Here is a 27,787-nt window from a genome sequence, read left to right on the forward strand (position 1 = left end):
ACCTAGTAGGCCTACCAGTATTTTAATAATTCAGTAATTTACCTATCCAGCCATCGGACTTTCTAATTCTGTAATTCCTGAATTGAGGAATATTTTTATATTTCAGTAGGCACGATTTGATAGTGGGCTTTGAAATATGAAAATGTAGAATGAATACAGCAGCACAGTGGTATTTCTGTATTTGTTGACAAATTCGTGGGGATACAGGGTTAACTAAGTTCAATAATTTGCTTGTTCCAGCAGTTAAATGGATCAATATGTCTTCGAAAACGTCGTCAAAGACTGCGTCAGCTGAAACAAAGTAAGTTGACTTTTTATATTCATACAGTCATAGCATAATGCTGCAGTGATTCTTAATTGGTTGCATTTTTTCACGAATGAATTATCTATCACAGTACTGCAGTATCATGCAATAACCAAAATGCAAGTGCTTTTTTGATGTGTTTTGGTACAAAGTACCTATCACCCAAATCTTGGCGGTGTGACGCTTGAAAAAAACGGGTTTTTTCAATTCAAATTCATTCATTTAAGCCTTTTATTAATAACAAAAAATTTTAATTTTTTCAATATTCAGATCCAAGACAAAAGCACTGTTATTGATGTTAGAAAAGGTGATATCAAGTACGAGCCCAGATAAAGAACAAACAAGATTTCTTTGTCATAAACTTCTTCATTTTGTCAATAACCATGGTGCGTGGTTTTTAGTTTCATTCTTACATTATTTTTTGTAAAAAAGCTTTGTAAAAAAGCTTTCCTAAACATGTAGATTCAAACTGCTTCGAGTCTTGTATCAATATATGTATTTATAAAGGAACTTTGCTCAAAGCAAGGTAACTCACACTCTCTCAGAAACAAACGAGACTGATTTCTGAGCGAAGTTATGGGAACCCCTACGGTACCAAAACCTACTGAAACTATAGAGAGTCATGGTGGAGAATTGTGCGCAATATAATATTGCCCTCTATTCACCTAATATTGCTTGATTTTCAGTGAGTTTCTATATACTCACCTTGACAGACGAATAGAAAAAGTGATTTGCATTTTTGCCTTTTTCAAATTTTTTTTTTTTTTTTTCCTACTCAAAAACTTGTTTTTAATTGCAGAAGCTGCAAGAAAAGAAATATCCAGTAAATCATCTTTGGAAACAGTCATTTCAATACTAGAGGTCAGTATTTGGTTGAACAGAAATTTGCAAGGGAGAAACTACAAGATGAATAGAAAAATTCTTTCCACAAAAACAAACACTTTCACCCTATCAATTAAAATTACTAGTGAGAAAATAAAATCAGCATCATTATTCATCGCTACTATAATCAAATTCAAATAATTTATCAATAACTTTAGCGATTTTTATTAGGCTTGTGGCCAACCTTAAAATGTTTTTGTAATGCAGCAGTGGGCTACGGTTGAGAACCAGTGCTTTATGTTGTAAATAATGTATCAAACTTAGTAATCTACGGTAAATATTTTTTCTTCAATCTCTTCTGAAAAGTGTCTAATTTTTACTTATTAAGATCTTATTAAGATTTGAATTCTGGAGACAGATTTCTTGTATATTGTTTTTAAATAGAATTTGAATGAAATGATATAGCCTATTTATTAAATCTTTCATGACACTTTGCATCATCATTAATTTTTTTATCAATGCTTCTAAATTCTAATATATTCTGTAATTACCGAAAATCTCTTATTTCTTATTAAAGACTTGTGGAGATCAACCGACATGCCTATCACTTGTAAATATTCTCGGAGAAATTGCTTCTGGAAATGGAATGAAACGTCTTGTTAATCATGATGTAACGAGAGTACTTTTGCATACAGTTGCATATCTTGGAAAAGAGGCTGATAACAGATTACTTATTGCACTGTTGAGCTTATCTGTAAAGATTGCACCAAAAGGTGATTGTTACGTCTTTATAAGATGCTTATTCATGCTTTTCGCTCATAAAAAGGCCATGTACAAGCAGCCACCGATCACTAACGATAGGTTTGGGGACGAGCCGGAATGTTTCCGATTTAGTGTTGCCTAACCAATTTATTGCACCCCAGGTGAGGTGCGGCACGTGGATTTGAACTCGATATATTTAGCAACTAGGTCATCGCGCCCATGTTTTCTAGAACCAAGCTTATGTCATTAATGACAACATACATATTCCACTGACCGACTCAGACAGATTTTCACTTTGTATGATAAATTGTTAAACGATATTGCAAATAAATTTATTTATATAATAATATACCTCGAGTCAGAGGTGAAATTCCAGACTTTTAATAATGATAAAGCACCAGGGGATTTTCAACAGGCAAATAAAAAGGGCTTGCAATTTATTTTATTTTTTATCAATTCAAATTTCCTTCAACTCGGAGTCGAGATTTTTGTCAGGAGCTGTAGGTCCTTTTTTAAATCGCTTCTTGACCGAACATGTTGTCCTCATAGTTTAGATATCTTTGGTACATCTACCCAGAAACTTTGTACTAAAAAAGCTTATTGCTTCCCTAGTGTCTGCTTTTGAAACATCTCATAAAAGTCGTTGTATAGTAAATGGTGTTTTCCTACATTCTACTCAAAACTGTTCTTTTCATTTTTCCTGTCCTTAAATTATTTTTTAACTTATATATAATTTTGACTTTTTTTTTTGAGAAATTTATTGTACTACTATTTTTTTCTATTAAAGTTTTTAGTGATTTCACTTTTTTTTCATTTTCAGATAAACGTTTTGCTTTAAGAGTACGATTAGCAGGAGCTTTACCTATCCTTATATCAATAGTTCGATCGTCATCTGCAAGTTCAAGCAATAAACTTTTATCTAACACACTTCAGTGTTTGAAGATATGTGCATCCAATGGTAAGGAAAATGCTTCTCAAATTTTTAATTATTCATACATATTGATATGCAAAAGGAAATTGTGAAGAAGTGTTAATGTGAATCAAAACATTCTAGGGGTTAATGCAGGATCCCCATCCATATCGTTCAAATTTATACTTTATTCTGTTCATAGCACCGAAAGAGGCATAATATGTTAACGTTCTTCTGAGTGTCACTCGATTTCTATGACATCATTTGTTGATGTATTAAATTTATTCTGTCGCACGCAACATTCCAGATACCGGTAATGTTCTTATTTATGAAACGTGATACTAAACATTCGTTCATACGAATCAAAACTATTCATAACGGCATGGGCCATATTTCTTCAATCCATATATTGTTCAGACAATTGAAAGGTTGTATGCAATCATGGGCCAGTTGGTCAAATGATGGTCAAGCAGATTGTCATTTCGAATGCTCTATGAAGGCATAAATAACATACCTATATGCATTCAAATTGTGTGTTGGATATATGGTAATTTTTGGTGATATAAGTTTAGATGTTTAATTAAAGTACCACTTTATGATAAATAAAAAACTCACAATAAAGTCCAGTATCCTATGATAGATTTAAAATCATATCTCAACTAGTTGACTCTTCCCATGACTAGATGACAACATTTCACCATAAAACCTTCAATTTTTAGGAGTCAATGCAAATATACTTGGAAGACTTGGTGCTGTTCATGTTCTGCAGAAACTTGTTTTAAGTATTGGACGGAAACAGCCTCCGTTAGTGAAGTAAGGATTTTGTATATACAAAAACAATATACAGCTTATTATTAATTATATACACTGTGTCCGGGCTTCGAACTTTGTTGGCCAGTTTTATTGCTGTTTGTTTAGGAAGTTGTACAATTCATCACCGACTTCCTGATCATTGTGTAGGTGGATGTTCTTGCTACAAATCAAAATGTTTACTTTCATTAGTTATCCACACATATAATGACTCAATATACCATTGTTTTCTATGAATGGTTTGTGGAGTCAATGTTTTGAGACTTCATTCCACTTTTTTTAAACATAATAATGATAACATAATATACTTTTATTTTGTATTTGATTTTAATATTGAAAAATTTGATTTGTCTGGATTTATACGAGTTTAATGGGATTATAAAAGTGTGGAGGTTGGTATATTGTGATATTCATTTGGAGCATACTTAATAACAGTGCACCACGGATAGTTTTGCTTGCTTGGCATCCTTTGGTTTTCGACTAGTTTTCGTCGCAAGAAAGCTCAAGTAACTTCTGGCTGAATATTGCTTCTTCTACCTCAAAATCTGAACTAATTTACTGTTTAGTGAATTTGACTTTAATTACATTCTTCAAAAGTCTTTAATTCCAATGCTCGACTTCAAAAAATTCAAAATTTCTATGTTGGCTCTGCCACCAAACTTATGGGAGTGTGAAAATATGACTCCAGTAGCAATAAATACATGCAAAGCTCTCTTTACCAACCCGGTCCAAAACCCTGAATTTCCAAATTGTTTTAATTTTTTCAGAACTGCTCTTTCAACACTGAGTTTGCTTGTCAAGTCTTCAAGTAAGTATTTATCTATGAATATCATTCAGTCCAGGATTATGTTGTTGTTTTCCAATAATCAGATATAATATATAAAATATACCATATATAATATTTAGAAAATTTTTAGGATAGTGTCTCGTGTATAGCATATATGGCATTTTTCATATTTTCCCAGGAGAAGTTTTAATATAGAATAAGCTGAGCAGGTATTTGTCTGCGATATATGGGATTTGGTGGTAATATCACACATATTTGTAATGGTTTTAACATTGAAAATCATTTGCAAATCAGTTTAGTTATAAGTTGAAGCCTGCGTCATTGGGTATTTACTCAAGCGTAGTTGACGCATGATTCTTTGTATTCATTCTCCTTTTCTTGTGACCGAGTGTGCATAACCTTGTTTCCAGCAAACATTCTCATAAGAAGGTTGCACGTTGTCATAGATTTCAACACTTCAGTGGTAGCCCACAATTTCGCTCATAGATCGGTATCTTTTGCTACTAAGTTTGGCAGTGATTGCTACTGACTTTGCTTGCCTGTGACTTTGCTTTGAGAAGACATTTCATTTATAAAAAGGCTGTTGGTTGTTTTATCATTTTTTATTAGTGAACGTTTTCATTCTTTTTGATGTTTCCCACTTTCCCACACCAGCCTAACCTAACTTATGAGTATTGTAAACAAAGTAAATGTCATTTGATAGTTAACAAATCATACAAAAGATCACACAATAGGTTTTTAGTCTTTATTTGTTCAATAAACAATGGTATAGTGATGTGAATTGGTTTATTTGTGTAAGTCTACTTGTGTTGGTTAGTCGCTAACAACTGTTTTGTTACCTGTCTGTTGGTTGATAATGCCATTGAATATAATATTGTTGGTATTACACTTGTTGACCTAGTTGACGCATTGATCGTAACTTGGCCTTGGACATTGGTTCTATTTGTCCATGCTTTTTTCTCTGAACAAGGTCTTGATTGATATGTAGTAAAGTTCTACTATTCCTTGGAAGGGCCGAAATGTTTTTAGTTCGTTATTGATTGCGTACCCGAATTATTACCCTTTGGGTGAAGGTGGAAGGCATGGGATTTGAACATGAGATGTTTAATCTGCCATGCTAACACAGTTACGGTATGTCTTACGCTCGAGCCATTAGGCAATCGTGTCGCACAATACTAGTCTCAGAGGTGTTTTCGAATTCATGTTTATTGTTTCATGCAGTGCCTAACAAATTGAGCAGACAATTCTTCAAATCATTGTAGAAGCTATGCACATATTATTATATATGCTTGTCAAGATCTTGTTCAGAGCAATTGTGTGAAATACCCGATTGAACAAATTTTTATGAATATTTTATTCTGTATCTCTCAGTCATTGATGTATTGTTTTATTTTCTATCTTCACAATAACAGAATTGTACAAGATGGTTATGCAATGAATTCAAAATTGAATTAAGAATATACCGTCTAAATATACTGTCTCTTTTTCATTTAAATATAAAATAATAAACGCCAATCTGTGTATCATACCTCTAAATCGAATATTTGGGAGAAATTATGTCTGAAATTTTATTCGCATTGAAAATTTTACAAAGATAAATTTGGAATTTATTTTGAATATCAAAAGAATAGAATTCTTATAAATCCCAAGACCACACTGTTTAGTTCAAAGGTATTTTGTCAAAATATATTCTAAATTATTCACATTTAACCATCTAGGCATCAAACTATCATAATTTGCTGAAATAGAAATAATGTCAAACAAACTTTCTTTCCTTGATTCAGGAAGTAATGCTAACCATGGTATCAGCAGTGGGATGGTTTCCAATATGTTATCAATACATCAAGAATGGCATAAGAATGACGTCAGAAGTCACAAACATATTCCGGCACGAAAAAGCATGCTTAATATATTGAAGCATTTGACAGTTTCAAGTAAGTGTCACGTTACCTTATGTAGTGTTCATTGAATTATCAAGTTTATAGAACTTGGTCTTCAATTTTTTTTCATTTCTACTGGACATGTTAAATATTATCAATTACGGTAGATAGAAATAGTCTTCTGCAAAATTTTTTTTTTTTGGATATTTTTTAAATTTTATTTTAATTGTAAAATTTTAATGATTTGTATTAGTTGGGATTTTTATATTCATTTCGGAGAGAGAAATGTCGATACAACGTTAATTACACGATAAACCACAACGTCTCGTTTTAATGTCCAGTAGTAACGTATATGACTTTTCTACCTCACAAGTATCTGATTATCATTATGAGTTCATTACGTATGAGTAACTGTTCAAAAAGAGCCGTTTTTGGAGTAAATTTATTTTTCTTCGTATCGGTCTTCTCTCTATAAAAATTCGTTTTCGGGTTCTTGTTTTGTAACTAAATTGATGTGTTTCTGTTATTCAACTTATTCTATATTTACAGAACGTGGAAAGACCGCTTTTGTTGAAGCAGGTGGAATGAGAATATTACATAGGACATGTAAAGAATGCATTGCATGTAGGTGGAATAATTTTCAGTAATGTTTTATATACTTGAATCGAAAGTTATATTTCATGAGTCACTGAATTATTTGTTAATTTTCAATAAAATTAGATTACATTGGATCACTTAAAATGGCGAATGTTTAGAAATAGATACTGATATGACGGGGCACTAGGTATGTGTGAATAATATGGAGCAAGTTCAAAATATATTGATTTTAAATGATAAATTACTGTGTTTTTGTTGTGAATCTTTCCATATTTAAATTTCAAATCATGGTATTATACTCAAAAATTTATTATTAATCCATTATTTTGCTGTAAAATAGATATTTTCAGAATATTCACTTTTATTCGATATTCCCCTAAATCAAATTTGGTTAGCGAGATAACCAAATGAATGCCAAATTGTATGGATTTGAGCATATTCAACCTCGCTGTGTTATCTATCATTATATAGTAACTTCAAATTATTAACATTTTTTTTCGACAGTGTCGTGTTCAAAACCAGCAGAACCATTATTAAATGTCGCTACAATGATTTTACGACGATGCCAACCAAGATTCCGGCTACCTATTCCTACTGTCCAATGCTCATTTCAATTCCAATTACCTCAAGTAGAGGAGAAAGAAGAGAAATACTTAAAATCTCATCATTATGAGGGTGTTGGTGAGTGTTTTGGACTCTGAAAATCTTTCTGCATACGTCATTTTATCTGAGGATTTTATGTTGTTTAGATCAGTGGTTCTCAAGCGGCGGGGTGCGCCCCAATAGGGGGAGTGGAAAATTTTTTGAGGGGGCATGAAGCTAATTACAAAAAAAAAATTGTTAGATTTGATCTTGCCTGCTTTATTTTGGATATTTACATTCCACATATTTTCAATGTGTTTTTTTCTGAATAAAACATACTGTCGTTCACCATACTATCTGTTATTTATAGCTTATTCTTAGCTAGTTATTTTTGGAGGTTGGTGAAAGACTTGACAAATTCTAAGTCTGGAAATGGTTATATCATATGGTTCCAATTGCTCTTTGATTGATCTTTTCCATAGAGGGCATTTCGGCTGCCATATTTGACAGCAGATTTTTAGGGTAGCTTCATAAAATGTCGGATGCATGTAAAAATATCTGTGATCAAGTGAAATCTTCATTTGTTATTGCGTTTAAAGTGTTCCATCTTGAATGAAAAGCTATTACACTGGGGCATATAAGGATTGTCTTCAATGGTAATCATCATAAATTTTGCTTAAAATGATATTGAGAAGTTTGCTAATTTATTATCTACCGTATTTCTTTATGAAAGCCATCACTCAACAGTTTTAAACTTGATCTATTCCTACTAAAAATTATGAGAAAAATTTGGGTGTGTGATGTTGCTGAATCTTCTTCTCATATTTTAGTTGATGATGTGATTGATGCAAGTGATGAAGATGATGAGGATGAAGATTCTCTGGAGAATCAGGATCAAGAAATACTGGAAACTGAAGAAGATGATTTAGTGGAAGACAAACAAGAGGTTTGTTATATGAATGTTTTAATTAAAGCTGTAAAATTTAACTCAGATTCCTACTTCCAACTACAGATTGATAGAAATTTCAACTCCAGCTCATGCTTATAAAACATGCTTATGCTTTATATTATATCAAAAATTACATGAATATGATCGTCTTCGAATACAATAAACACCTTTTATAATATCTTGTAATTTTACCTTTTTCACTCACTACTTTACCTCGGTTTAATCGAAGTTTTACATTTCGAAAAGCTAATTTAGTTTACATAATTTCATTTCTTAGGAGACTAAAGATGACCTGGCAGCATCCCCACCAATTATCATCCCTCCGATAAGCACTGGGATTCCACCTAAACGTTCCGCTGCAGATTTAAAATCAATGTATGAAAAGTTTTTCTCTGAGCTTCAAGATTTTCCGGTGAGCTATATTTTTATGAAAATTTCTTCAATATATTTGTTAAAAAATGAATGAAACTTGAAAGAGAATGATAGAGCAATGAAAGGGCGTTTATGTCAGTTACGGCTTCCTCCATCAACAAGTTCAAGCGTCAACAACCAATAATTGTTCAAATATTTCTATTTCCCAACATGGCAATAGAGTAAGAGGTTGTTATTTCTTTTAAAGTCTCAATTTCAATTTTGTCATGAAGTCAGTTCTCATATACCTTAACCAGGTTTGTTGTTTTTTAATCTGTTTTTTAATCAGTGATTGTTTAAGTGTTTTTGGTTAATCTATCTGTGAGGGCCAAAACAATATATGGTATTGATAAATGCCCTTCGCAATTTTAAAAAAATTTAAGACTTCATGGACTCATCTCGTCGACTTTCCTCTGCCTTGGAATTTTATTCAAAACAAATCTAATCCTCTATCATAGTTGCATATAAAATTTGAATATTTATATTTAGACTGATGGATCCAATAACATACAAGAAGACACTGTGTTTTTGCATCCACATATTTTACATAAACTGAAGGAACAAACTAACAATAAAGGTATGATTTTTCTAATTTTCACATCTACATATTCTTGTTACCCTGCACATTCTTGTCTGGTCTGGCAATGGTTTTTGTCTTAAATTTGTTCTTTAATCCTATTATAAGTGTGAAACCAATCATTTTTATTGTTTTATCTAATGCAGGGGTGGGCAAATTACGGCTCGGCGAAGTGTTTCGTCCGGCCTACTCGGGCCTTCATAAATTACGACTATATATGATTTTGCGTTAAAAATAATGATGAAAATAATGAATCGACGGCTAAAATCTGTTTCTGATATTTTCTAATTTCATTTATATTTTTTCCATCTTCTTAGACGTTAACGAAAACTTAAAGACGAATAATTCTGAAGTCAAATACAAGCAACAACATTCTCTATCTCGTGCACACTCAGAAGGAAGTGTTTTATCTATTCAATGTTCTTCACTGTACTATGATCCACCTGCATCTGCTCCAAGCCCAAGTATTAATTCAGGTTAGTTAGTTCTGAACAATGATGAGGACCAATTCAATTCAAACTATTTCATATTTAGTTGTGGTTTAAATTTATTCAATTGTTTAATGTTTAACGTTGATAAAATATCAAGCGAAGTCTGTCACTGACAAAGGAGATCTGTGCTGATCTTTGAATTGCGCAATATCAATGCAAAGCTTCTTCTTATGTCCCTCTGAGAGCCCCTCCATGGCTTCTAATAGAAGTCGAGGGCCTTTTGTTAAACCTAGCTTAGGCTATTATAGGTAAGCATGAAGGCAGCTTATTACCTTTTCACGAGCATTGTAATTGCTACAATCCGAGGTATCACAATTGTTAAGAGATTCACCAAAATTGAATATTCATTGAATGAATTGAATGAATATTCATAATATGATAGTGCATTGGCAGTGCCAAAATCAGCCAAGTTTGCGCTAAAGTGCCAGGGTAAGGCCATAAGAGAAAATATGATAAATGGTCGAACCAAGATTAAACTCAATTTTCCATTTTCGAATATTACAAAAAACAGTTTCTCTTTACTATACTGCAATGACGTGCGATTTTCTGTCGTTAGGTTAAAACTTGAAAACCTGCCAATTATTATTATTTAATATTTATTCTAATGGTTACCGTATTTTGTTTTTCTTTTTAGGTGATGAACATTCATCACTTATGGCTACGCTTTCAAGTTCAACCCAATCTCGAAAGCAACGTATGAATACTGTGTCGTTTGCTGATTATTTCGGTCACACTCCACCTAGTTTTCTTGAACATCAAGTTGTGAAAAGATATGGAGTTCAAAGGTGAGGGGTTAAACGTTATTAAAAATCAAAAATGTTGTTAAAACCAATTTTTTTTTGGTAAAATTGTATTTTTCACAGAATCAAAATGTTGGAAGACATAGGACGAACACTCAAACAAGGGGACGTTATAAACAAAGTAATTTATACTCGCGATGGCAATTACAAGCCTCCTAAATCAAATGATTATTGGCAATATGAAGTTGAACCTTGTACTAGCAATATGCAATTATTGAAAGAAGTCATGGGTAATGGATTTAATGAGGAAATGACATCTTCGGAGATGACAGAGGAAGTTCAAAGGTGAATATAATGGGGGAAATTATAGTTCGAAGCAGGGAGATAGATATAACCAAATATTTTTTTACAAATTTCACTGTACTTACAGAATTTTTGCTACCAGATTTAGTTTTATTTGGCCGTTAACATCTTGTGAATTTTCCATACTGATCAATAAAACTGGCTAATTTTTCACTTTCAGTAATTAAAAAGTTTATTTTTTTAGTATTGGATCGACACCGATCATCCAAGATGCCTGTTGTTTCAGTCCTGATGAGGCAAATTATCAGTCGTTCGACGCACCGTGGCTTAGTTCTGGTTGTCAAGGTGAGATATGCTCCGTACAAACAGCTATTGATGTGTAACAAACTACTATTTTTGGAAAGGCCAAAATTTGCCTGTACTTGCACTTGCACAACAGATAACATTTTTAAGTCACGCAACTTCTAATTGTATATTTAGATTCTTCTAAGTCGGGTGTCTTGATATTTAGCATTTTTATATAGTAATGTATCTTTATGTTTCAGAGTCGAGTACTATTTTCCCTCCAATAACAGATCAAAGTTTGAAGTTGAAACGGCCATTGAATTTTCACTCTGATTTTGAGTGTGGAAATTTAAGAACAGCAATACAGGTATTTAGTATTCAATAAATCATATTCACTTCCTGAATGCAGATGAACGTTGGAAATCGGAATTCTATCAAACCATTCATTAATATCAACATATTTTTAACCTTTATTCATATTCATATTTGACAAAAGCGAGTACAGTGAGGCTCACAGAATTTGGTTAAATCTAGAAAAAGTATTATATGACTCTTGCTTTTTCTGTTTGTCTATATTGAGTAAATTCACGTTTTAAATCAGATCTTGGAGCCATTTTGAAAAATGGCTCTTGACTACAGATTTGACTTTGGCTCCCTATGACGGCACAGTTTTTTTTTTGACTATAGTGAGTAAATTCATGTTTAAAGTCATTTTATAAAATGGCTCTTGACTACAGATTTGACTCTGGCTTCCTGAGTTGACAATTATCTTGACTTCATTTCCTAGCCTTCAACGAAACCAAATTTTGATGAGAAAGCTTCCAGCATATGCATGCCTTTTTTAATTGTCTCGTAGGAGAATGCTTAGTTAACCTGACGCTTTTTGAGTTTCTTTGATTAAAATTTTACTTCGATTATCACCATCAAAATTCTTAAACCAAAAATTCTGAATTTTTAATCGACTTTGGAGAGTTCGGAAACATGACCCCACTCCATTATCAATGAAAGCATGCTATACTCAGAGTTCGTAGCCCTACTATCTATTTTAACCTACTTCTCTTTACGAACAAATCTCACCTTTCCAGGTTCGAGAGAATGAATATGATTTGATATTGGATTCAGATTGTAACACGAATCATCATCATCAATGGTTTTACTTTGAAGTATCGAACGTAACTTCTGGTGTTCCATATAGATTCAATATCGTAAATTGTGAAAAGAGTAATAGCCAGTTTAATTATGGTAAGATAGAAATATGTTGTTTATCATGTCATAGTACAATTCTCAAATATATGGGCATGAAAGTGAAATAACTATGTGGCCTATTAGGGCATTGCCAGCAAAATTTTAGCCGCATTTCATAGGAATTGTACCGAATGTCATATGAAGGTGGTGTACTCATAAAATTAAGGTAAAATATCTGGTCCACAGGGTAAAATTATTACCGAAGCTTGTGAGAAACTTCTTCCTTCTTAAAGCAGTGAAAATTTGAAACTGATTGGTGGTTTGATTGATATTTTTTGCAACAATGCCACAAACCAACAATAACAAGAAAAACAACCATTTGATAGAACGTTTAGGTCCACTTTGTATCTCATGATACATAAAATATATTCAAGAGAAAAATGCCAATAATCTTCATTGACTTAAATTAGTAAAATTACTGTACCGTATATTTAAAGAGTTTGGTTTTAGTTGATTTTGCAGTTAAATCAAATACTGAGTGGCAATGCCAAGTTTTTTGGTCAAATGACTGATTCTCGAATAAAGACATTCAATTTTTTTTTTCAAATCAAAAATTTCACTGGTAAATTGATTGTAAAACTATATTCAAATGTATCTGAATATTCAATCCACTAACTCAACTAACTTAATTTTGACTGATGTATTTGGCATGTAAAATATAGAAGGGCCAAATGTTAGGGGTTTAATCATCTTCAAATCATTTTTTTCCAGGTATGCAACCCCTCATGTATTCTGTATCTGAAGCTCGTCTTGGTAATCCTTGTTGGCGTCGAGCTGGTACCAATCTATGCTATTATAAAAGTCATTTTTCAAGAAGTGCGGTTTCGGCAGGAGGGGTTAAAGGTCGTTCGTACTTCACAATGACGTTCACTGTGAATTTTACTCATAATAAAGATATCTGCTATTTTGCGTATCATTACCCCTACACTTATACTCAACTTCAAGTAAGATATTACTCTGGTTGGTTACTGGTTATTTGTCTGGTAATTATGGTCCTAAATGGTTTACTTGATTACCAGAACATACTATGGTGGATAATATTTGATTCTCATCATTTTTATTTTTTTACTTTCCCTTTTTGATTGTATTTAAATTTCTTTATTCTTTTGACTCTCATTTTTATAACAAACTGAATACTGAATTTTTATCATTTTTCATTCAGGCTAAAGATTTTTCAATATTTAATATAGAGCAAGTCTTTAACATGCCTCTGTAGTTTATTGGCCATACACGACTTGTTCAGCTGCCCCTAAAATCAAACTGGTTGTCTATATGTTAGCCCAATTGTCTTCTATGGAAGAGGTCATTTTTTCATGGAAATTGGGACCATATATCCAGTGGTGCAGCCAGAGATTTTTCTAACCACGATAACAAATCGGCAAGATCGGAAAAATATGTATTATAACTCAATATAATCAGGCAGTTTATCTCATATTTCAATGTCCACAGATTGGGGATATTTCAGAGTAGTAATGTTTTTATTATGTCGTGAGAAGATGCAATTGCGAATTATATCTATGTCGAACACAATTGAATTTATATAGAAATACATTTTAGATTCCTGTAGTTGTCATTGATGTTGGCTCTTTTAACGAAGGCTTCATGACGGCAACTGTTTCAGTAGGAAATGAGAATTCTGATTTTAAAACCACTCTGCCCTTTTTAAAGACCTGGCTGCGCCCCTGCATATATCCATACATAGTTCAATATTCTAGAATTGTTACCTATGAATAATTTCAATTTGAAATTATGAATTTACTAAACAGATTGAACTTGGAATTTAATTAGGCATTTCTCTCATTCTATGCATTTTCTATATTCCTAATAGTTTGGTATTTCAGAAAAACAATCTGCACTCTGCACCAAATGAGGAATTTTGCAAAAAAATTTTGAACAAATTTTAAACCAAAATTCTATTCTCTTTTTTATCATTCTTTTTCCGTTTAGGCTGATCTTCATAAGCTGGTTAGTCAAGTAGATGAAAACGAAGTTTATATTCGAGTGCAAACATTATGTCAAACTCTCGGTCAAAACAAAGTTCCTGTGTTAACAATAACTGCTCAACCTGATTTTAACGAAGGAAAGGACAACGAGGAAGCCATTGCTGAATTACGTAAGATATTTTTTTATCTTACTGTGCATACTGAAAAAAAATTTTATTTCTGTATTTTTTAATTTTTTATTGTTGCGAACTGCGGGTCTAAGAAAGTCTGACTTTGGTCAGATGAAACAATACAGAATAAAATTTGTGACGTCTATATACGTCTTGTGACGTCTTAAAACTTATATTTCCCATTTTTTTTATGATTTTTGTGAAATTTTCATTGTGAGTGTGAAATATGCCAAAAGTTATGAAATAAGATATAACCAATGTTGATGCTTCAAATTACTTTCATTACAAAGTTTAAATTGGAATTTGTATAATCTTTGTTACTAATCTTAATAAGTGATGCAAGTGTCCTGTAGCACACTGACACAAATATATTCGTGTAACGTTTCATCTGACCAAAATCAGATGCTGGCATAAATAATTCAATGGCGTCTCAAAAATGTTGTGTCTAACTTGACTTACTGTTACCACTTGTTTCACTGTGCCATGTGTCTTGCTTGTACCACTTGTCCCACCTTCCCACTTGTGACACTTTTTCCACTTGTCCCATGCGTCCTAGGTACGCCACTTATCCCATAGGTCCCATGTGTCCAACGTATCCCACATGTCCTTTGTCGAACTTGGGACAAGTGGGACATGACATTTTCCAAACACGCATAATTCAACAATATTACATATAAATATTTGTGTTAGCGTGCAGCTAGCTTCCTTGCATTATATGCATACGGATCCACCGGCGCAAAAGCATTGAAGAAAGATAAGTATTTAGTCCCACAGAAACCGAATTTTAGGGGTCGCGAATATTACACCAATTTTGCACAAAATACTATATCTATTGTACCTTTTTAGACTTTTGATTCGAAACACAATTAAAACTAGTGCAAAACCTAAATTTCATGATTTCGACAGAATACATATGATCAGGGAATCAACTGGCTTGCCTAACCGTGTCGACTTGATGAGACCCGCAAATCGGCACGCTTCCTGTAACTGTAACTTCCTGGGTCGCTAAAAATTTGAATATGTCGGAACTCGGAAGGGGTCACGACATTACTAGTTTGGGAAGCCGTCTTAACATACCTATATTTTTTTACTCTAGGTTCTAGGCCATACATATTCTTGAGTTCCCGTGTTCACCCTGGAGAATCTAACAGTTCCTGGACAATGCGGGGAACACTAAAATTACTTTTATCGTCAAAAAATTCAACTGATATCAACCCAAAAATGTTAGAGGTTGCTCAACAATTGAGGAGATCATTTATTTTTAAGATCGTTCCGATGTTAAATCCGGATGGTGTAATAAATGGACAGTAAGATCTTTTGTTATTTTTTTTGTGTTGTTTAAATGCAAGGGTGTCCAAAGCAAATCAAAAGTTTGAATTTATTTGTATTTATATTTGAAATTTTGAATTCTAGATTTATCTAGATTGTATCGTTTTAAGCAATTAAAAAGTGAAGAACCTTAGGATATCTTAGGATTTTACATATTTTCCCAGGGAGAGGAAAGTCGATCAGATGGCGCACAACTGCCATCGTATGGTTACCAGTTCATGTCTGGTATTGGATTAGTAGGTTACGTGAACCACCCTAAGGCAGCGAGGAGTCCAGCAATCCTCTCATACATAATTATTCCCTTCATGATTCAAACCTGCGAACCCACATAGGGTAATCAGAAGTGTGATGGCAAGCTCTTCTCTAACGTTTAGCATGATGTGCCACACTGCCAAGCCGAACTTGCATTTTATTTTGAACAATGTTTAAAAAATAGAATCAGAGACTTGTTCAGAGTAGAGAAGTGAAAACACCCTTTAACAAAATAAATCCATACTGTGATTATTTCAAAGTGTGATACAAGTAGAAAAATTAGTTTTTGAAGTTGTAGCATTTCTGGCCCCCGTTACATTATTATTAATTTAACACTATGAATAAAGTATTAAATTACAAGTTTTCGAAATTTGAAATATGGGTGAAATTTTTCATATTTTAGTCACAGATGTTCTCTCACTGGAGAAGATTTGAATAGGCAATGGACTGATCCAGATCCTGTTTTGTTTCCAACTATTTATCATACGAAAGGACTTTTACAATATCTATATTCTATTGGAAAAGGTGGTCTATTATTTTAATTCATTCTTGAGAAGAGAGAAAAGACATTTTTTCCAATTTTCAAATATGTCTAATCAATATCAAGGATACATATATTGTACGTCTAAATCAGAGGTCGGCAAACTGCAGCCTGCGGGCCGGATCTGGATCTCAAACACTATAATCGGGCCCGCGACGCTTCACTGAATTATATTAACAAAACAACTGAATTGACAATTATATTTCTTACGTAACAGAATTTGTTTTGAGACACTAAATTATATTATAGCCTAACAAGTATATAATTTACAATCACTCGTTTAATGAGCCTATAAATTGATTATAATTATACTAAAGGCAACAAAACTTAAAAAAGTTGATAATGAATGCAAATGGTTTAATGTCGCAGAAAATATCCAAATGTCTCCGCGCGCTGCTTGAAATTTAACTGAAATCTGTGGGAAAAAATGTGATTCATTGGCCATTCCCTCGGTTTTTAACTTTCTAAAAAGATGTGCGGCCCACCAATGACTTGTAACCTTTAATTTTGGCCTGCGAACAACAAAAGTTTGCCAACCTCTGATCTAAATTGTAAACCATTTTTGGTTTTAGCTCCCTTGGTATACTGCGACTACCACGGACATTCAAGACGTAAGAATGTATTCATGTATGGATGTTCAAGACGGGAATCTGTCATTGCCGGAGAAAGTGATGTAATTCAAGGAGCTCCAGACGATACTGGGTATAAGGTATGTATTTTGTCTGTGAGATAATTTGACTCCCAAAAAAAATGTTTGGTTGTAGAACATTGGTTTCCAACTTTTTCAGACCCATGGACTCTTTCGATAATTTGTTTTTGAAAGGTTGACCTTTTTAAATATAATAGTCACAAGTCGTCTCTACTAGAGACATCTCCCATCAAAACTGTGCCCATAAGCGCTTTGTATTTATAGGGTGATAACATGATGTGCCCTGTCCAATATGTTCAAAAAAACCGACTTGTTGTAAGACATAGAATTCCAAGATTCTAAACAACCATCATATATTCAGACAATTCCGAAGTTGCTCAATAAAATGGCTCCTGCTTTCTCAATGTCAAATTGTAGTTTTATTGTCGAGAAATGTAAAGAAAGTACAGCACGGGTTGTGGTTTGGAAAGAAATGGGCGTTGCTAGGAGTTATACAATGGAAAGCACATATTGTGGCTGTGACCAGGGAAAATATAAGGTACTTGATTTCAGTTTTTAAAAAATCAAATATTAGATATTTTGTGGATCGCAGATCTAATCTTTTTGAATAACATTTTGTTTTTCAGTAGTATTTTCATGTTTTTACCATCCTAAGCCGGTTGTTTTCAAATGGTGTTTACTAGTTGTTACAAATCTTTAGATGCGCAAATAATCAATTTATTTTGTTATATTCAGGCGGTCATCGAACCCTGTTTTCCATTTTGACCCTGCCTTAAATAAAAATTAAATTTTAGATTTTTAATTTTTTCATACCATTCTAAGATTCTGCCAGAGTCATAATTTTCAAATTGGTGGTGATAATCAAAGTCAGAATTTCTGACAGAAACTCAAAAAGCATTAGGTTGGTTAAACACTCCCCACAGAAAATTGAAAAAGGCTTGCATATAGAATATGGTCTGGTGTTATTTACATGTCGCTGGTCATTGGATTGCCAATTGCAAATAGAGAGTCAGACATGCCTAGAACAAGTTTAAAGATGTTCATGTTCTTGTTGAACTTTGTTACTTCCCAATTAGTGAAAACGTCTGAAATACTCTCGACGTATTATACCGAAAAGAGTTCTCTGTAGGCCAAAACAAAATGAAATATTTTAAATTTGGGGGGGTATTTTTATGCTCCCGCATTCTTCACGTGGTATTTTCACCCCTGTAATTGGTAACTAACCCTTATTGTTACAGAGTTGTCAGATTGGTACCTATGAACTTGAAGAAATGGGAATGATATTATGTGAATCATTATTACATTTGAAGAACAGAGAACGTGCAAGAAAATTGCCGCTTTATGACGGAATATTCTCCGAAGATGAGTATGTAGTTTTGTTGTTGTAGATTTTTTTGCTCGAAATATGAAATATTAGAACAGTGAATTTGCTGTTGAGCTTTTGAGAAGTTCATTTCCATAAATTTTAATAAGATCAGGATGACATTTCAAGAAAACTCAAATTCTTTGAAAATACTGCTGGCATAAATTTACTATTGCTCTTAACAGTTAATGCCATTAGCAGTGACAGTGAGTATATTAGACATTATTAGTTAGTGTAATTTTATTTTTCTGTCAGGAAGTAAATAGTTGCTAACAGTATGAGAAGCAGAAGTCGGAACAAAAGTTTTTCCATCATAATCATGTATTAACACCACGATGCTTCTGGCCGATTATTCTGTGTGATAGCAGACATACTCCTCAACATTCCATGAGTGTTTTTTCATCATATTGGTCGTTTCCCAGTTCTAAAATTCGAAAATATCATGAAAGATGTAATGAAGTACGTTAGCCACCATGGCAACAACCTTGATAACTTTGATAACCTTGGCAAACCCATTGATTTAGAATATTTGAAAAAAATGCTAAAAAAAGTGTGAACTCCGGTGCTGACATGGTGTTCTAGTAAAAATATTCCTGCTATCCATCTATATTCATTCTCTATGTATAGAAATATGTAAATGAACATTCCATACATACACATTTCACACATATTAAATTTGGATCACACCTACAGAGGGCAAATCAAATAACTGCGATTGAATTCTTGGAATATTAAAGTGCTATGAAAATGTGTGAACTAGTTTGCACCGATGATGACATTAGCAGATATAGCAGGCGTATTTGGAGATTGTTCATGGCAACAGCTGATGACTTTGGTAGTGGCATAGAAAAAAGAAAAGGTGTTGAGTTAGTAGTATAAAAATGCTTGTTCGGATCTCAAAGTCACATTTGTATTCGATATTCCCATTCTCTCATATTGTATTCAATACAAAACCTAAATTTCAAAATGGCACCAAAGAAAGGAGGAAAGAAGGGAGCAAAGAAGGAACAAAAAGCCAACTCCAATGTATTCTCTATGTTCGATCAAACCCAAATTCAAGAATTCAAAGAAGCTTTCTCTATGATTGATGCCAACCGGGACGGTTTCATCGACAAAATCGACCTCAAAGACACATATTCTGCTCTCGGAGTTCGAGACATCAAGATGGAAAAACTAGAAGCAATGGTATTGGAAGCACCAAGTGCTATTAATTTCACAGTTTTTTTAAACATGCTCGCCGATAAACTTCAAGGTACTGATCCAGAAGATACTCTCGTACAAGCTTTCAAGATTCTTGATCCAGAAAATACCGGAGTAATCCACAAAGATGTTTTTTCGGAAATGTTCATGACCCAAGGAAAAAGATTTACAAAAGAAGAAATTGACCAAGTGCTTGAAATTGCACCAGTAGATGTCGCTGGTAATCTCGATTACAAAGCACTTTGCTACGTCATAACTCACGGACAAGAAGAAGAATAAAAACATTCCTCGTTTTCACTGTTATATTTCTGATACGGCCAAAATTTTGATTCATTAACATTTCAATATCAGCAGTTTATGTTAGAGAAAAGTAATTATTTTCAATGTTAGTGAGCTTTTTATTGAAATAAAGAATTCATAAATAGAATTGAGTTGTTTGATCGATTGAGTTTTTGAAGGGTTAACTACTTATCCTTCTTCTATGCTTTTACGTCAGCATGCGTGGGCATATAATGCAAGGATGCTGTAGCAAAAGCTATTCTAAGTGATTCCAAGAATCTTGCCGCACTAATAATGTCAGACGTAATTTTACAACAATATAGTTGTGTTATTGGAGCAAAAACTCTATCTGAGTCGCAAAAATTTTCAAATCGTGATACCTCCCAAGAGAGCCAACAATATTCATAAAACGCCTATCAGCTCAAGTGAAATATGGGGCTTTTAAGAAGATCATTTCAATACAGTTAGGATCATTTCCAGGAGAAGTCAAGTTCTTTGAAAATACCTTAGGCATAAAAATAACTATTGCTCCAGTTTATGCTATTAGCAGTAATTATAATAGGTAGTATTTAATAATAGTGTAATTTAATTTTTCTATAAGAATGTTTCAAAAAGTATGAGAAGTCGGAACAAAAATTTGTCCATTGAAATCATGTATTAACTCCGCTATATTGTTCAGCTTGACTTTCATAATAATTGATGTTTATGGCGGATTATTCCATACTTCTGTAATGAAGTACGTTAACCTCCACGACATTGCTTTCATACTAATACTTCTTGTCAAAATTTTTGTCTCAAATTTTAAATGAATAGTTCTTGTTGAAACCTTCATTTCAAAGTTGTAAAGTAGCTTTGACGTGCTTCTCGCTAATAATGGTGCACATATAAAGGTGCATGCATCTGAAAACAAATAACTCGCCAACTACCGGTAATCCCATACTCGACATGGACTGGTAAATGGACGTGAGGCTGTTGTACACAGTATGATTAAGCTGTCGTATCGACTTTCCTCTTCCCTGGGATATATATATATATGGTTCCATTACATTTGAACCCACATACATTTGCACCTGCATACTATTGCACCCATGGAAATTTTCGTTGTTTTAGGGATATTTGAACCCATACTAACTCTAACCAATGGGTTTAGCACCCGCATAGAGATTGAACCCGCGAATATACACATGGGTTCAAATGTACGGTCACCATATATAGGTACATACCGTATATGCTCGTTTTACTGCCTGATCTGGATTAAGGGCCCGTTTGAATAGCCGCCTGTGTGAACAGAACATAAAAATAAATAAGGGCCGGTGCTTGAATAGCCGTCGATGTAAAAGCTGATTTTTCAGTGGTAGAGAACAATAGAAAATAAGAAGCGCTTTTGTCACAACGGATTAATGTCGTCAAATATTTGTCTTCAAAGATACTGTAATTTCTGTGTATAATTTTACTTTAAAAATAACAAGTGCCCGTGCTTGAATAAGGGCCCGGTTAGTGAGTTTGGTTAAAAAATATGGGCCCGGGCTACAAAACAAGCAAATACGGTATATGAAAATTTGTCTTATGAAATGAAAAAAAAACTTGATTAAACACCGCTTAAAATTAAACAAAATATACCGAGAACTGACTTCATAACAGCATTTTGATTGTTAGAGGACTTTCACTTGACTTATGTATTTGCAACAATGCTACGAAACATTCACTTAAAGGCATCGCCATGGTATTAAATTTTTTCATGTTTGCTATCTTGTTGAATTCACATAATATCTCTATACTTCACACAATCATTTTTTATATATGAAAATATCAAAATGAACATTCCATACATACTCATTTCACACATTATTCGGATCACACCTCACAGAGTGCAAATCAAATCAATCCAATGAATTCTTGATATATTCAAGTGCTATAAAAATGTGTGAATCATGTAGCACTGATGTGCGCTAAGGTTAATGACATTAGCAGTTATAACAGGCGTATTTGAAGATTGTTTATGGCAACAGCTGAATACTTTGTTAGTGACATAGAAAAAAAGAGTAGGTGTTAAGGTAGTAGTACAAAAATGCTGGTTTGGATCTCAATGTCACATTCGGATTCAATACTCCTATTCTCTCATATTGTATTCAATACAAAACCGAAATTTCAAAATGGCACCAAAGAAAGGAGGAAAGAAGGGAGCAAAGAAAGAACAAAAAGCAAACTCCAATGTATTCTCTATGTTCGACCAAACCCAAATCCAAGAATTTAAAGAAGCTTTCTCTATGATTGATGCCAACCGTGACGGTTTTATCGACAAAATTGACCTCAAGGATACTTATTCAGCTCTCGGAGTTCGAGACATCAAGATGGAAAAACTAGAAGCAATGGTATTGGAAGCACCAAGTGCTATTAATTTCACAGTTTTTTTAAACATGCTTGCCGATAAACTTCAAGGTACTGATCCAGAAGATACTCTCGTACAAGCCTTCAAGATTCTCGATCCTGAAAATACTGGAGTAATCCACAAAGATGTTTTTTCGGAAATGTTCATGACCCAAGGAAAAAGATTTACAAAAGAAGAAATTGACCAAGTGCTTGAAATTGCACCAGTAGATGTCGCTGGTAATCTTGATTACAAAGCACTTTGCTACGTCATAACTCATGGACAAGAAGAAGAATAAAAACATTCCTCGTTTTCACAGTTATATTTCTGATACGGCCAAAATTTAGATTCATTAACATTTCAATATCAGCAGTTTATGTTAGAAAAAATTAAATGTTTTTAATGTTTAAATATGTTTTTTCAATGAAATAAAGAATCCATAAATAGAACTGAGTTGGTTTGATCGATTGGGTCCCTGCGGGATCAGCTACTTATCTTTCTTCTATTCTTTTGCGTCGATGGATCCATGAAATATAATGCATGGATTCTGTAGCAAGAGAAGATAGCTTCTAAGTGATTTAAGAGACTTGCTGCACTAACAATATCAGATGTAACGTTACAACAAAATAGTTGTGTTATTACACAAAAAAATCCCCGAAATTTTCAAATTGTGATACCTCCTAAGAGAGCCAATATAAAAAACCTTTCATTATACCTTCATTAATTTTCTTTTGTAGTAATGTTTCATCTGACGGAAGGGTATACATTGGTATTGTTGTTGATTGTTTCTATGAGGACGTCTGACTTTAATTTGAAGTTGAAACGTTCAGAATAAAATTTGTGAAAGTGTGACAGTGCCTGTTCGAACCATTCATTGAAGAATATTAGGAATTTCTTCTGTTTTGATATTAAAATGCATAAAATATTTTTTTAATTCTCAGCAATCTATACAATTCCATATCTGACGTCTCATCTGGAGATTTCCAGTCTGTCGGTTCAGAAATAAAACAAGATAACTCTGGGTCTGAACGCATGGCCCCATGCCCCACCAACTCTGACGAAGAATTCACCCCGGATGAAGCCGACTCAATAGGTAGCTTTGATGGAACGTCAGAACAGCCGTCCGCCTCGTACTCTAGAGACGAAGCATTAATGAAAAGCTATCCTCACGAATTTTGGGACTATAATGAATTTTGTCGTGGTTTTGGTTTTGGACCTGAAGAAGAAGGTGATTATGACATTACACCACGTGCTAATGACCCTGCGTCGACGTCATCATTACCAAATGATGACGTTGTTCATCGTAACCATGGTGATTTTTTGATACGGTCGTCATATCAAATTTGCCCTGATACAGGTAGAGTTTTATATAACGATAATGATACAGTAGATACGACATTAGTTTCTATGATGGAGAGAAATAGTATGTATGAAAAACGTAAGCAACCGAAAAGTTAAAAATCACAATGCAAACATTATCAAGTCCATACATCTGGTACGAATACCTAGCTAACTAATACCCTAGCCAGCATGGACCTGCAACTGAACGGATATGATTTGAGTTCACCATATGATTTGAGTTGTCTTATCGACTCACTTAGAATAAATTTGAGAATTTGTTCTTAAAAATAGATTGTATGGTGGGTGGGTAACTGTCTATCCACCATTCTGCATTTTTTTACAATTAGGTCAAGGCAAAAGAATAACATATCATTTAGCAAGGTATATTATGGGTTTCTCTGATAGGGACTTTACATTACACATGGAAGACAAGACTAACCTAACAAAGTCACTCAACATGTTTTCATTGGTATAATTTTTTTTGTGGCTTCCAATTTTTGGCAACGTCTAAGGATTTCAACCCTCCTGAGTTCCTGACCTGTTCTGTACAAACTATGTAATATATAATCCATTACAAAGTAATGCTTATTAAGAGAATTCCGGCACAATAGCTTTCAAATGTTATTTTTCACTTTCGAATAATTGAGGTTTTCATTGACTCTGTTCATTTCACATTTCACTGATCTAAAGTGTTTTTCAACCTAACTCATTTCAAAGTGGTCTCGATCATAACACTAAGTTTTGCTCGCATGGGAATGTTCATGAATCGCCTGTTTTTTTCAACATTCGTTAAGTTATTAATTGGCACCCAGAGTCTCACCAACAGTCAGGATGTACCAAATGGTAATTCTCGTACATTTCGTATATTTTTGTTAGTTCCAGATACTAATTCTCACTAAATGAATATCTTTGCAAAGCCCCCTAAATTAGCATTATATATAATTTGTTCATATCCATTCAAAAGGGATAATCAATGAGGCTGAAAATTTAATGATTAAAACTGAATCGTTCAAAAATTTCTCAATTTTATATATTTATCAATAATCATTTTAAAATTCTGATTCAAATAATTTACCCGTTCCTCAACAGGCAAAAAAGTGCATTTGTCAATTTTTATCAACTGTGTTCCCTTTTTACTTTATTATACAAAAATACAATGTTATTTCTCATAACCTGTGAATTATTTTATCACAAAGGGTCATTTTGTGACCTTTAACCCTTTGCGAGTTCGAAGCAATTTTTACCTAATATAATTTGATTTATGCATTTCTATATATCAACCTAGATAATAAGCAATTGGTGTCTTACTATATTGTCTATATATTTTTTGTTGTTTCAAGATGAAAATAATTGCTTGAAAATTGTTGATTGAATTTATGCTAACTTTTTTTTATTTTTTTAAAGTGAATTTGACAGGGTCAATTGAAATTTTTGTGAAGCTTGGTGTAAGAAAATTAATGTTTAAACCTATTTATGAGCATTTCGATTAAAAATGTTGCCGCAAATAAAAATGAATGCTAAAATACTATTTACGGACTCCGTACTATCTCATATTTTTCTGTGACTAAATACACTTTTTCTTCAATTCATCCATTTATTTTCCAATTCTAGCTCGCTTTGATAATGAGGTAATTTTCATGATTATTTTTAACTTCTTTCACAACAAGGCGGAGTCTTACTGTTTCGGCGTTACCTGCCTAGTTTATTACACCCTGAGTGTGATTTGATGGGAATTAGTTGTTGACAGAAATAAGGTAGGCCAGTCAAAAAAAGACTTCTGGATCTTAAAAAATCACAATAATATAGTCACTTACTTCTCTATATCAGAGAAATGACCTATTTTGTACTAATATATGTATATTTCATGAGACAAAATTAGAAATGTTACCTATGGATGCTATACATTTAGCATAAGAAATTTATAGCGACCTTACATAAAAACTACTCTTATATTTGTTACATTGAATGTAAATTTATCTCAAGATCAATTTGTCAAATTTTAACATATTGTTTCAATAGACACCTCATATTTGCCACTCTTCATTTTTTTTTGTATTATTTAAAACTGGAAGATGCCATATTTTTTCGTTTGTACATATTTTATTTCTTAAAATATAGTATATAGCACATCGTTAAATGTTTCATAAAAAGTGAAATTTGAAACAACAATTGAATTCTATTAAGAGCAAATAAATTTTGATAAAGGATTTTTTGTCTGGCTGAGTATGGTATTAGCCATGCTTGGAGAGCAACAAGATTTGTACTTTTTTTGTGCATTTTCAAGCAGCACCATATTGTAGTATTTCTGTATTGTGATGTTCCGGCTGCTTTTAACTACGGTATATTGAAATATATTATTCTTAATGTAATAAAAATAATATTTCCTTTGAGATGAGAGTATTGGTGTTGGTTAGTTTGCCAGTGGTTAGAAAGATCGAAAAGTTTTGATATATACCGTTGGGTTATGCTAAAGAAGTGTTTCCCAACCCGAGTCCGCGGTCACAAATGAGTCCGCGGAGCTGTTGAATAAGTCCGCAACGAGCCAGAAATTCACTGCGGGCAGCAAACGTTTTTGCGAAATTTAACTATCAGCCAAGTTACGATTTACACAAAACATAAGAAGTAAGATTACTTACATAACATTAATCGAGTTAATATTACTGGTTACTGAGTATATATGGGCATATATCCGAACATTATCTATTAGAATAGCAATTTACTATTCAAAAATTTGTTAACAGGTGACGCGAGACGAAAACACGAGTCGGCAGATGCGTCAATAGATACTTGAGTGGTGTTTCTCGCGAGGTTTTGTTGGTAGATGTCAAAGGTGGCAACCTAAATTTTCTAAATTGAAAAGCGACAATACTCAAAATAAAACGGAGAACACCGTAAGTTTCGTTTTATGATGGACGCGACCAATTATAAACGCTTTTTTAGACATTGCAAATCACAAAATTTTGGGTGCTACCTTAGTATACGTACCGGGGCATTTTTCCCTTCGGATACTTTTTTTAATGCCTCCACATTCGTACGTACAAAACTGGAGCGCCGTGAGTGTTGTACGAACATTTCAGATTTGTCGAATTTACAAAAATACGAATCAAAACAAAATATAATCGGTCCCTTTACCTCGCATTTTTGTGTCCACGGATTGTCATGATATTTTCTGAGCTTTTATTTCGTCAACACAACCGCAGATTGAAATGATCACAATTAAATTAATAATAAAGCAAGGCGATGAATATCTATTTTTGATTCACTAATATAGTTCAATTAAATTTTCAGGTACTGGTTCAGGTTCTAACTGCGGTAACAAATTCGCAAGATCGCAAAAAATATGTATCAAAACTAAATATAATCTGGCAGTAGATTCTCACAATAGTATGTTCGCAGATTGCCGTGGCATTTTAGAGAAATAATGCTTTCATTTTGCCGTAAGTCGGCGCAACCACGAGTTACCATGAACACAATCAAATTAAAATATAAAGACACTTTAAATTCTCGTCGTTGTCATGGATTGAATATTTTCCGACAGAAAAGGCCATTATACCCTAACAAAGTCGGCCATTTTAACGAACGCGTAATTGCGGCAAATTTCCGATTTTGGAATTCGGTAAAATTCTGCTGTGTCTGGTTTTAATGGTTCTTCACACAGAGTACGATTGCAATAAATGCACCTTGAGTCCGCAAAAGGGTTTCGCTGGTGAGAAAATAGTCCGCGACCAAAAAAGGTTTGGAAACACTGTGCTAAAGTGAGCTCCGTAGGTGCATAAGTGTCGAAAGGACTAAATACGCGTTGGGTGAGATATAGTATGTAGTTTTTACCCTAAAGTTTCATGATTTGGTAATGATTGGGAATCACCGTCCGTTTTTTTACATACGCTGGGCTGACAC

At 33.4% G+C, this 27,787-nt stretch overlaps 1 protein-coding gene and 2 pseudogenes across 1 annotated transcript; all 3 read left to right on the plus strand.

Moving 5' to 3' along the window:
• The first annotated feature begins 78 nt into the window (after nt 1–78).
• Nucleotides 79–26,280, plus strand: LOC120333881 (cytosolic carboxypeptidase 1-like). The gene is made up of 27 exons (XM_039401269.2): nt 79–301; nt 575–690; nt 1,104–1,165; nt 1,704–1,899; nt 2,709–2,846; nt 3,518–3,611; nt 4,376–4,416; nt 6,180–6,329; nt 6,825–6,899; nt 7,377–7,553; nt 8,285–8,400; nt 8,681–8,815; nt 9,304–9,391; nt 9,709–9,867; nt 10,517–10,667; nt 10,746–10,967; nt 11,170–11,270; nt 11,471–11,577; nt 12,296–12,452; nt 13,167–13,399; nt 14,403–14,568; nt 15,665–15,875; nt 16,553–16,674; nt 17,263–17,399; nt 17,701–17,877; nt 18,578–18,705; nt 23,491–26,280. The coding sequence occupies exons 1-27, from the start codon at nt 258–260 to the stop codon at nt 24,005–24,007; spliced, it is 4,020 nt and encodes a 1,339-aa protein (XP_039257203.2). The 5' UTR covers nt 79–257; the 3' UTR covers nt 24,008–26,280.
• LOC120333924 (myosin regulatory light chain, smooth muscle pseudogene) lies at nt 19,617–20,329 on the plus strand (annotated as a pseudogene).
• On the plus strand, nt 22,271–22,998 carry LOC120333925 (myosin regulatory light chain, smooth muscle pseudogene; annotated as a pseudogene).
• Nucleotides 26,281–27,787: the final 1,507 nt, after the last annotated feature.

Source organism: Styela clava, chromosome 15, assembly GCF_964204865.1.
Source record: "Styela clava chromosome 15, kaStyClav1.hap1.2, whole genome shotgun sequence".
In the NCBI taxonomy this organism is placed as follows: Eukaryota; Metazoa; Chordata; class Ascidiacea; order Stolidobranchia; family Styelidae; genus Styela; species Styela clava.

Coding starts and splice junctions, on each gene's coding strand:
- LOC120333881 (XM_039401269.2), top strand. CDS start 258: ATGTCTTCGAAAACGTCGTCAAAGACTGCGTCAGCTGAAACAAA. Junction 302..574: donor ACTGCGTCAGCTGAAACAAA/GTAAGTTGACTT, acceptor TTCAATATTCAG/ATCCAAGACAAAAGCACTGT. Junction 9,392..9,708: donor GGAACAAACTAACAATAAAG/GTATGATTTTTC, acceptor CCATCTTCTTAG/ACGTTAACGAAAACTTAAAG.